The sequence below is a fragment of the Thunnus thynnus genome, chromosome 6, assembly GCF_963924715.1.
Source record: "Thunnus thynnus chromosome 6, fThuThy2.1, whole genome shotgun sequence".
Taxonomy (NCBI): Eukaryota; Metazoa; Chordata; class Actinopteri; order Scombriformes; family Scombridae; genus Thunnus; species Thunnus thynnus.
The window spans coordinates 35,061,535-35,073,797 of record NC_089522.1 but is presented as its reverse complement, the minus strand read 5'-3'; the positions used below and the strand labels follow the sequence as shown (position 1 = coordinate 35,073,797).

Genomic DNA, 12,263 nt, shown 5'->3' with positions numbered 1-12,263 from the left:
GATTGTCTTGTTTTAATCACTTATGGAACAATTTAAAAGATGATCATTCTTACAGTTATATACACTCAGCGAGCATTTTATTAGGAACACCAGTGCAATCTAACATACTCCAGTACACCACCACCCACTGTGACCTCAATAATAAACATAAAGTAGAATCTTCAACTTTCTGACATAAACTGAAAATGTATTTACTTCATAATTCAACATCATTCCTACTAATTTATTACAGACTTGTCCTACTCATTCATTTATATTCTACTATAGAGTCTTAACATCTTCATCTTCCTTTATGTTCCAGTAATGTGGTTAAATTCTCATTTAAATAAGGTTTTTAATGTTTTGTTGAATTCATTCATCATCTTTTAAAAAAACATCTTAAACACACATATCAGTAACTTCCCAGTAAAGTGGTGACTGTTGGACAACTGGAGTGAGAAATGATGGTTATAAGAAGAGAAAAGAAATATGTACAGTAAATAATATTTCTTTCCTCTTCTTCTTCTTTCTTTTTATTTTGTAGTATCAACATAATATTTTTATTTAATGTAATTCTGTTTATCTTGTCTTTGAGATTTTATGAGATGTGTTTGTGAATGCTTATAGCTTGCTATCTGTTTAATAAAATTCATGCACAGCTGAGTATATGCAGGTAAAAGAGTGTTTGTATATATGTGAATGTCTATGTGTGCAAATCAAATCAAACCTTATTAGGAATATTTTTTTGTTTTAGCATACAAAACATACAATTATTATAAAAGAATTCAGGATAATTCGAGTATATGCAGGTAAAAGTGTGTTTGTATATATCTGAATGTCTTTGTGTGCAAGTCAAATCAAACCTTATTAGGAATAATTTTTTGTTTTAGCATACAAAACATACAATTATTATAAAAGACTTCAGGATAATTCGAGTATATGCAGGTAAAAGTGTGTTTGTATATATATGAATGTCTTTGTGTGCAGATCAAACCTTTAAAGGATCATTCTGGCAACTTTCTATATTTTTCTTCTTGTCAACAAATCTCATGTTTGGATCCAAACCAACTATGAACTGATCTACTAACAAGTATTGTGTGTGTATCAAAGCCTGGTATATCTTATTCCTACATTGTTGTCCAGAAACTATAACTATTTTATGCACTAACCAATAAAATAATTTCTAATAAGGTGACAGCATAAAAATACATACAGTATGATCATTATTTGTGTAATTTAAAGACCACAAGAAAATATATTTTACACTTTTAAAGGATGAAGGAAAAAATCTTTCATGGAAATAGACGGACCATCTTCTACACAACATTAAAACTCATCTTTCTTTGTCTTCTTCTCGACCTTGTGGAAGACTTTTCCATCGGACTGCTTCCTCCAGCTCAGTTTGACGTCTCCATTCACCCCCTTCTGCTTTAGCCTCTGTTTGAGCTGAGATACAAAAACATTTACTGTACTGAATATCAGTCACAGACAGTGGTGGAAGGAGTGATCAGACCCTTTACTGAAGTAAAAATACAGCAGTGTCAAAATACTCCATTACAAGTAAAAGTCCTGCATGAAAAACCTATTACAGTAAAAGTACATAAGTATTATGAGCTTGATGTAGTTAAAGTATTGCAGTAAAAGTACATAAGTATTATGAGCTTGATGTAGTTAAAGTATTGCAGTAAAAGTACATAAAGTATTATGAGCTTGATGTAGTTAAAGTATTGCAGTAAAAGTAGTGGTTTGGTCCCTCTGACTGATATATTATTATATATGACATCATTAGATTATTAATAGTGAAGCATCAGTGTTAGAGCAGCATGTTACTGTTGTAGCTGCTGGAGGTGGAGCTAGTTTACACTACTTTATATACAGTTAGCTAGTTTAGTCCAGTGGTTCCCAACCTAGGGGTCGGGCCCCTCCAAAGGGTCAGCAGATAAATCTGAGGGGTGGTGAGATGATTAATGGGAGAGGAAAGAAGAAAAAACAAAGTTCTGATACACAAATCTGTTTTCAGTTTTTGGACTTTTTCTCTAATCTTTGATTTTTGCTGAAATATTGGATCATTTGAACATTTATTGAAATGAAAGCATGTGAGAAGTTTAGAGGGAAAAATCATTATTTGGTGGAGCTGTTAACAACTCATAGACATGTGAAATGTGACCCCGACTACACACTGCTTTTTGTAAGACGTCAAAAGTCAAAAAGGTTGGAAACCACTGGTTTCATCTTTAACAATGTGTTGTATTTTAAAAGCTTGTTATATTATCCATTGTGTCAAATCTTCATCTGAAAAGTAACTAAAGCTGTCAAATAAATGTAGTGGAGTAGAAAGTACAATATTTCCCTCTGAAATGTAGAAAGTAGCATCACATGGAAATACTCAAGTAAAGTACAAGTACCTCAAAACTGTACTACAGTACAGTACTTGAGTAAATGTACTTAGTTACTTTCCATCACTGTTCACAGAGAAAACTTTTCACTAAAAGCTCTTGTTCAGTTACATTTTCCTCATCTGGAATCTCTGTTTTAGAAACAACCTGCTTCACACTTTAATATTCATATTTATTACAGTTTAACTTCAGATGATTTATTCTTTCTTCTTTTGACTCTAGTCTGCTTTCAGTAATGATGACACATAAATGTTTTAAAGAGATCAAACATGATCTACCTGCTTCAAGATGTTCTCCATCACAGCAGGATCATTCAGATCCAGAGCGGAGTTCTTCTTCAGACTCACTCGCACCACGTACTTTGAAGCAGGCGCTTTGAAAAACAAACAGGCTTCATCAGCTCACTTTGTCTTCTGAGTGTTGTTTTATTGACACATTTTTCACACCAACATATAAACTGCACAGAAATCAATGTCCCAAACTCAACTGAAACACACACACACACACACACACACACACACACACACACACACACACACACACACACACACACACACACACACACACACAGCGACTAGGGATACGAGTAGGTTCATCCATGTGTCCTCCTCGTCTCCATCTGTATACATTGATGTACCGTAAATACATGTCACTAACTTGGCTTCTTCTCCGGAGTTTTTGTGCTTTCTTGTCTTGAAGGAAAATCTGGAGTCTGAGTTGTGGTCCATGGCTGCAGGGATGTTGCAGGGATGGTGGCGTTGTCCTGTGGGTGTCCTGCCTCGACATCTTCTCCTGCTATTATTGTTATGATAATTATTAGTCACATCTCTATTCTTATTATCAGTGTTATTATTATTGTTGTTGTTATTATGCTTCTTTGTGTCTCTCTCTCCCTCCCTCCTTCTTTCTGTCTCAACCCAACCGGTCAAGGCAGATGGCGTCCACCTAGAGTCCGGTTCTGCTTGAGGTTTCTTCCCGTTAAAGGGGAGTTTTCTTTCCTTGCTGCTGTCACAAAGTGCTGCTCATGGGTTAATGTTGGGTCTCTGTAAATTAAAGAGTTCAGTGTAGACCTGCTCTATGTGGAACGTGCCCTGAGATAACTTCTGTCTTCAACACTAAGGCATAATGTGGCTTTGTGATCAAGGGTTGATGTCAAATACCATTAAAATTAACATATAATTTCTTTACTGAAGTTGAATTAGCTTCCCCTTAGCATTGCAATACGTTAGCCTCAAGTCAAACACTTTGACTCACTCTTGCTGAATAATTTTCATTATTATATATATATTTGATAATTTATAGGTATTAAATATATATATAATATATGTATATCCTACCTCCAGGACAGATCAGCATCTATTAAAATTGATAATGTGTCCTCTTCCTCTGCATCTATCACATGTGGAGTACTACAAGGTTCCATATTAGGCCCTATTCTATTTCCCATTTACATACTTCCTCTGGGGTCTATTTATAGAAAAAGTAATATATCTCTTACCATTGCTATGCAGATGACACCCAGCTGTACCTCCCCCTCAGTCCTGCTGATCCGAGCTGTTTTAACTCCTGCTGAGCTGCATTGAGGATGTAAAATCCTGGATGGCAAAAAGCTTCCTGCAGCTAAACCAGGATAAAACTGAGGCCCTAATTTTCAGACTTTTGCAAAACCTCAGTAAATACTCTTGTGTTTCTAAAATTGAATGTTAACTTCCACTCAAGAAATCTCAGCATTATCTTTGATTCTGGTTTAAAATATGATAAACAAATGAAGTCCGTTGTCAGCAGCAGCTTCTTCCATCTTAGATCACTTATAAAACTAAAATCATTTCTGTCTGTTAAGGATTTAGAGACCATGGTAGATGCTTTTATCTACTCCTGCACTTACTGCTGTAATTCTCTGTACATAGATAGTACATGGTCAGTCAGCTGGTTCAAAATCCTGCAGTCAGACTCCTCACTGGTACCAAAAACAGAGACCTCATCACTTCTCTACTACTTAGCTAACAAAGCAAATTTGAAGGATCTTTTAATAGTCAGTATGAACAGGAGGTATGATTACAGCGAGGAAAACCTCTTTCACTGTTCATATGGACACCTGACTGCTGGTTTAAGACACACTGGAAACATTGTGAATCATCCTTTAAATGCTAACTGAATCATGGCTTACCTTTGTAGCAAACAAATGCTTTCTTCACATCACAGGTCCAGTCCTCCCATTGTCCAGAACGGCCAAAGTCTGCTGCCACACAATTCTTATTGCCGTCATTAGGTTCCGATGGAGACCAGTACCTAAAGGAGGAGTTGCTTCCATCAGACCACTTCCAGGAGTCTCTGAAGAGGCCGATCCAGACTCTTTGTCCTGCAGGTATCAGATCCTTCACCTTCTGGTTCTCTTCTTCATTTCTCACACTGGCCAGGTCTGTGTAGTGCTCTCTGCAGTGGTTCTGGGCCTCAGTCCATGTCATGGTAGTGTTGATGAGGACAAATGTCACATTTGACCCTGAAAATAGACCACAGTGAAGAACTGTGTAGAAGTGACATACAGTTTTCCCGGGTCTTGGTAGCCTACAGCTACAGACATTTGTTGCATGTCGTTCCCCTCTTACTACCCCTGTTTCCTGTCTGTTACTTTACATTAGTGAATAATGAATAATGCCAGTTTCTGTAGCAGTTTCTGTGTCATTATAAATCCACTGAGAACCACTTCAATAAAAGAATGGATTCATTCAAATAATAATTAAAGACACTGACATCTTAAGAAATATTGAGTAGTTTTAACAGCCTCTTCACATGTCTACACTTCACTCTTTAGATGTTCTGTATATATCCAGTGGTGGAAAGTAACTAAATATATTCACTTAAGTACTGTACAAGTACAATTTTGAGGTGATGATTGTGTTTATTGCTATTTTTGAATGATAAATCTCAGTATGGAGCTGCATACATATGAATATGCAAGCACACATTCATCCATAAAGACACATCAGAGCCACTTTGCCTCCTTTTCTTACCCCTTTTGACTGAGGCAGTGACGTGGGATAAACTTGTGTTAATGGTGGAGCTGAATGGGTCAACAGGCTTCATATAAACTGGCTTCATGACTCAACTTCACACCTTGAATTGAACACAGGGCTCACATTTATGTGCTTTTTATGTAACGGATTATTTAGGCCCAAATCAAGAGGAAACTGAAGAGTAACTTCAGAAGAACAAACCATTAGTTATAACTCTCACCTCTGACATCAGAGCAGACTGCACGAAAGGAATTGGTACATTTCTCATCGTTCCATTGTCCACCATCATACATCTGTGTGCAGTGTTCTGCACTGAGATAGTTGTCTGGTTGCCCAGGGTGCCATTTTCTGAACTCAGCCTCCTCGGGTTTATAGAAATGTCTGTCTGACAGCGACCACCTCCAGCTGTTCACGTCATCGTACAGTCCTATCCAGGCTGCCTGAAAGCAAGATTTGATTGTGTTATAAAGCATTTGTCTTTGTTCAGCTTACAGGACAATTCACAATGTTTCCAGTGTGTTAAACCAGCAGTCAGGGTTTCCATATGAACAGTGAAAGAGGTTTTACTCGCTATAATCATTCCTCCTGTTCATAGTGGATATTAAAAGATCCTTCAAATGTGCCTTCAAGTGATGGACGCCAAAATCCACAGTGTGTCCACACAGTCATTTAAAAGTCTGTGTGAAGTTTCTATTCAGCTTCATCAGTCTGAGTTAGTCATATCAAGTGGATATCTGACACATTTACAGTCTTTTTAGCATCAAATTCCCTCTTTGTGTTTCCTCGGACAGTGTTTCCCTGTTGAGCTGCAGGTGGAAGTATAGTAACAAAAAGAGGAACTTTGGCACTAAAAAGACTGTAACGTTGAAAGATATCTACTTGATTTGACTCATTTGGATGCTGAAGCTTCATATTAGCTTCAGATAAACTTTAAATACATTTTTGCACAGAAGGAGGACTGTGGATTTTGTCCTCCATCACTTCCATTGTAAGGTCATTATGAAGGGATCTTCTAATGGTCAGTATGAAGAGGAGGAATGATTACAGCAAGAAAAACATGTTTCACTGTTTATTTGGGCTCCTGACTGTTGTTTTAAGACAGTTATAAAAAAATGCGAATCCGTCCTTTAAAGCTGATCAATACTTTTGCATAAAATTTCCATTCACACTCTGACTTTTAAGAGGAGATTTTACCTAAAGTAACTGATACATTTTTACTTGCTTGTGCTATAAATTCAGTAATTTAATGGTACATAATAATATAATAGTTATTACAATTATTAAAATAATAATGGTGGTGAAAGTGATGATAATTATTGTTACACAGTACCAGGTTTGGACACACCTTCCTATTGATTGGTACTATTTATACATATTCATTATTACTGTTTTTATTTAATTTAATTTCTTATTAAACTTTAAATTCTTACTTCTTTGTTTAAGTTGTCTGCTCTTTTTTCCTGTACATCAAAGGAGCTTTATGACAAAATGTATTATTCTTATTCTTTTCATATTATTACAATATGAAATTAAAAACATTTTTGCAAATATTGTGTCTTTGTTGTCCAGTTTCCTGATATTTATAAATATATTGCACACTTTGCTTTTTAATATTGCTCCCACATAAAGTCCCACTTAAAAACAAACTCATTGGGCCATATTTACTGAGAAAGTGGAACATTTGTACTAAAATTTTCATCACAGCCTGAAGAAAATGTACTAAAGCAGCAGCTCAGCGTGTGTGACAGTCACACCTCTCACCTACATACTGTCATTGTCAAAAATGTAAATGAAAGAGAGACAGAGTAGATAGTAGAGAAAAGTGAATTAACATTTTTGTATACCTTGTATTTCATTTTGCTTAAATCTGCCATGTTGTTCAGGATCGTCACATCCTCCATGTTGTCTATCGTGGCCAGGTCAGTGTGATTGTCTCTGCAGTAACTCTGTGCTTCAGTCATGGTCTTTGGCTCATAAACAAAGTGGCACTGACGTTGAGTGTATGATGAGACGGCACACAGCACTGTGATGACAGACATGCACAATGATTAGATCTGGCCTAAAAATGACTTTTCATTTCAATGTATTCATGTGTGTCATTGTTTTTGGCAGTAAACATTATGGATGTGAACTTCCAATATGGATGTGATGAACATAAAAAACTACTATCATTTTGCATTTCATATATATATGAATATATAAATATAAATATACATATATAAAAAACACTTGCCTGATGCAGCTGTGATGCTGAGAAGAACTTTCTCCATCATCGTCTGTTTCTTTCTGCTTCTCTCTTTTAGTCTGTGACTGTTGATATGCAGTTATAGATGATATATTAATCTCTTACAATACTTCACCTTCATTTGCTTCATGCAAAGTGGTCATGGTGTTTGTTATTTTCTTATCAGGCAATGTTTCACAATGGCCCATTATGTAGGTCTGTAGGAGAGATCTGAGGTGTCAGCGAGCTCTGGGACCCATGGGACAGCCAAGGAGATGGAGCAGAGGGCTGGGAACAAGCACCCGGTGAGGGGGACATTATAGTGTGGAGGTACACGGGAGGAGCACTTCCCTTTCCCCCATGAGCACTCACCAAGGACCAGGGCTCCGGATGGGATGGCATGGAGCTGACCGGGGCCTTAGGCTGAGCTCCGAGCCGCATCCAGGAGTCATCGGGACGGTAGCCAGAGGAGGGGCTTCAGCAGCAGGACAGGGAACAGTGACATCAGGCACCCGGGTACAGGTCGGTCCATTTGTGCAGGACTGAAGATGATTGTGTCCATGAGCCTCTCAGCTCCCTGAATCTGGTATAGCAAATATTCTTCCCTCCAGCTCTGCTTTCTTGAAAAGCACAGAATAAGACAGACTATTATAATATATGGTTCACTTAGTAGTGAGACAGTATAACATAAAACAATATAACATAATTTAAAGACAATAAACATAAGAATATAAGCTTCGATTTCACTCCCCCCCTTTTAGCATTCCATGCTAACTTTAAATTATCAATTAAACAACATGTAGACCCGACCAAGCAATCTGATTGGTCAACTACACATTTACAACGTGCTCGAATCAGCATGACAACACATCTAGTCGTGCTCAAATGAAAAAAGCCTCATCACTAAAAATATTACTCCGCCATTCATTAGAACTACAGACCGTGACGTTGAGCTAACAACAACAGTCACCTCTGGGTAGACGACTGGTGGTTGATTTGAATTGCGGAGATATGTGAACTTGGCAAACTTGTTTTTTTCTGTTGTCATTTTCAGCCGTAATTGTAACGTTTGAAGATATATAGTTAAACACGGTGGTCCGACCTATCTGACGTTTCTGCTGGCTTTATTTTATGTACTGTGTTGCTTTGCTAGTGTCTTTCGTTTGTTTTGAGTTGTCTTTCTTTTATGTTTGTGAAACTGGATTGAACTGGACTGGTTAGGGGTTGTGGGGAAAACAGACCCTTTGCCGAGTGGATTGAACTCTGAGACTGTGAGACAAGTTAGACACACACACACACACTCACACACACACACACACAAAACCCGAACCCTTCTTCACTCTTCATCGTTACCTGGCACCCCCATACACAGCAAAACTTAGCCATTTTCCCATCAGTTGAGAATATATCTCAGCTTCCACTCCGGCATCCTGCATCAGCTGTGCTGGTGCTACGGCGCTACTAGCTTAAACATATATGTGAAGTTTACAGACATAGTAGCTAAATCTCTCCATGGAAAATAATTTTTTCAGCGAATATCTTAGTTACAATGAGATTGAGCTAGCAAAGTAGTTTTGTGTTTATATGTGTGGTATTTATTCAGTTTGGGAAATGCTGTCATCTCCAGGAAACATTAGCTGAAGTTGGCTAGCTGAGTCAGCAGGGACTAGAAATCGTCTCTGTTGCTAGGTCGTTACTAAGGGTCGGTCTACTTGCTAGAGTAGTAAACTAGGTTTCATTACATAGGAGTCTACTGACGTGAGTGATTGTTGTCCAGGTATTAGTCATACCCCATGTATTTCCATGGAAATGGAGATAACACAGACAAAAGGTTTTTTATTTTTAGAGCAAACTGCCTCACAATATGAATAAATTCCATTTATATATTTTATTTTGTTGGTAAATGTTGTACCAACAATGTATAAATGTTGTATAATCGCAATATTATGTTGCTTAATTATCTGCACTGTGTCCTGTGGGCTCCGTCCAACCCAACAATCGGTCGGGTTCAAAGAATCCTGAAAAGAAATGAAAACTCCTGACAGAGGTCACAGGTACATGGGCCAAACCCCCCTTCCCTCAATTGACAAAGAGAAGGGTAAAAGACCACCATGTCTAACTATTCTAACTATCAGTACCAAGAAAGAAAAACCCTCAAAGGCTGGTTGAGGGGAAATATCTCCTGAGGCACTCAGACATCTGTCTAAAGTAAGCACTAATATACATAAAGCAGGGTGACCAGTATGGATGATGCAAACATGATTACAATATAAAAAAGAAAAACAAGAAATAAAGTTGATCAATAACAACTGAGTAATTTTAATCAGGAATAAATCATAATATTTTAAGCAGATCTGAATTTACTTTCACCTCAGGTCTTCTGGTTATGGTAACATTAGCTCTGAGATATTAGCAAAAAAATGCTACCCACTAATTAAAGCACTTAAAACTGGCATTTTAAGGCCTATAATCAACGTTAAGAATATAAGGTAAAGACAGCAAAATTTTGTTGACTTGAAAACATAGTAAAAATGAAAACACTTTAATACAAGGTTCAACTCCAAACATACAGTCACTGTTACATTGTTTTCATTATGTTCTGTTCTCTAAAGTAATATTGCAAAACACTGTCTTGGCCTAATATATGTTTAAATAAGCAAATAAATAATGAAAATAATCAATACATTTTAAACATAAATGTCGTCATAATGCTGAAGGAGCTCAGTCTGAGGTTGAATCACATTGTAGAGTCTTCAACCCATGTATTTTGCACACAGTAAAGGGTCACCAGCATAGAGAGGTAACTAGCACTTACGACGCATGTTGGTATGGATTCCATCTTTTGATTATCTTTTGATCAGGGATAATGTCTCTTGTGATGTTTCTTTTGTGTCACAATGGTGCTTTGTTCTAGCACTCAAGTTCATGTGTGGAGGATTAGGATGTGTGTGTTTTGAGAATTTATGGGCTCTTACACTCTGGTAATTGGCTTACATGGTCCTCCCAGGAGTATGGGGGAAACAGCGCCACCTATGCTGAAGAGGAGAAGTAGGACTTCCCAGAGAAGTCCCTCTAGCTGCTCAAGCCATTGCCACCGACTGTACCCTCGCTTCCATTTTTAAGTAATCACTGTTAATCCGTCCCTGGTTGAGCCCAAATGTCACGCTGTTGTTCATTTTATGGGGGGTGTCAAAGTAGTTTATAGAAGCTTTTCCACTATAGTCAAAAGTGTGCAAAATTAATTTAACTCCACTATCTTTTTAACCCTCTTAGCAGAAATAGTCCTTTAAGTTCTTCTTTGAGTACACAGACTTTAAATTGTCCTTGTTCCCAGTAAAAGTGTTTTCTGACCACCAATTTTGTGAGGAACTGGAACACAGTTCTTTGCAGAGATTGCATCCCGTCTTTTGAGTGTGTGTGGCTTCTGGTAACTCTGTCAATTCTATGTGGGTATGTGTGTACCAAATGGTAAAATACCCCTCTTTAAACTCAGTTACTGAAAAAAACTCCTGTGAACGGGTGTTCTTCAAAACAAGTCAGTGCTTTATTTTTCTCTAAATTATTCTACAGAAGGTAACAATAGGTACAGCAGGTAATAAAGGTGTTCTCTCAGAGCTCGGGGCACCTCTCTCTGTTCAGTTATCAGGCTCCGAGATGCTCGTTCAATCATTTTAGTGGAACATGTAAAGGATATGGGGACCTCGTTCAGTCAGGAGCTTAACCGAGTGAGGATGTTTCAGCTGCTGTGTTCGTGAACAGCAGGTGAGAAGTCGTCACTTCCCTGACATGTGGCCTCCATTGACTCTCAGCAGGTTTTGAAACCACAGTGAGTGTGATCCTCTTCTCCCTGATATGTGGCAGCCGATGGCTCTTGGTAGGTTTTTAAACCTCAATGAGAGCGGCCCTCACCTTCAGTTACTTCTCTTCCTCATCTGTGAGCAGTATGGGACTCTCTCCTTGAGCCTCCATCACGAGTGGTGGCACCTTTACCCGTTTGCAGTGGCTGGCGTGCACCCATGTGGTTCTCTCTGTGACCTTTACTGCTGAGACGGTAGTGAGGAGAAAATGGTACGGCCCTTTGCACCTGGCCTGGTTCCAACGTTTTCCCCTTTAGTCTATCATAACCCAGTCTCCGGGCTCGAGGTTATGTAGGTTGCCTGGCTTCTCCTGAGGAAGGGCTGCTTTCACCTGTGTTGGGATGGGCAGTAGTGCATTTGGTTATTAGCAACAATTCATAATTATCATAGATAATTATGAATTATGAAAATAAGATATTGTTAACCTTAATCAATAATTCGGGCACCAACTTTTGGATCTGTGAGGAACACAGTTGATTATTTGCAATAATTATCAATTATCAAAGATAATTAACTAATTATAACAATTAATAGAATCATTAATATGAAATAACAAATATAAACAAGGTAGTCTCATAAATGGGAGTTCACCTAGAATGTTAATATCTGAGAGATATCAACATTCAAGGGTGAAGAAAGAAGGGTGAATTCAAGCTCTGACTCCTTCAGTCAGCCACTTTTCACAATATTACACACAATAATGACAGAAGAACTTCTCTTTAAAGATATAACAGTGTTTATTAAACTTAGTAAAATTAACAAAGTTAACAAATGCTTCATTCAATAAACAACT

The 12,263-nt window shown here is 37.7% G+C and overlaps 1 protein-coding gene across 2 annotated transcripts; it reads right to left on the bottom strand.

Annotated features, from left to right (window-relative positions):
- Positions 1-829: 829 nt before the first annotated feature.
- Positions 830-7,395, bottom strand: LOC137185209 (macrophage mannose receptor 1-like). Of its 2 annotated transcripts, none has more exons than XM_067593546.1 (6): positions 7,234-7,395; positions 5,610-5,829; positions 4,543-4,875; positions 3,033-3,167; positions 2,654-2,748; positions 830-1,425 (listed from the first exon to the last, which is right to left on the bottom strand). In XM_067593546.1, exons 1-6 carry the CDS (start codon positions 7,348-7,350, stop codon positions 1,306-1,308), a joined length of 1,020 nt encoding a protein of 339 aa, XP_067449647.1. In that variant the 5' UTR covers positions 7,351-7,395; the 3' UTR covers positions 830-1,305. The 2 variants fall into 2 exon arrangements, with proteins under 2 accessions (XP_067449647.1, XP_067449646.1); XM_067593545.1 differs by having other exon boundaries at positions 842-1,425; positions 3,033-3,170; positions 7,234-7,387.
- Positions 7,396-12,263: the final 4,868 nt, after the last annotated feature.

What these genes read in the sequence shown, in the direction of transcription:
- LOC137185209 (XM_067593545.1), bottom strand. Translation starts at nt 7,350, where the DNA reads ATGACTGAAGCACAGAGTTACTGCAGAGACAATCACACTGACCTGGCC. An exon ending in AGTCTGCTCTGATGTCAGAG is followed by an intron (nt 4,876 to 5,609) that starts GTGAGAGTTATA and finishes GTCTATTTTCAG; the next exon opens with GGTCAAATGTGACATTTGTC. An exon ending in TGGAGAACATCTTGAAGCAG is followed by an intron (nt 1,426 to 2,653) that starts GTAGATCATGTT and finishes TTTGTATCTCAG; the next exon opens with CTCAAACAGAGGCTAAAGCA.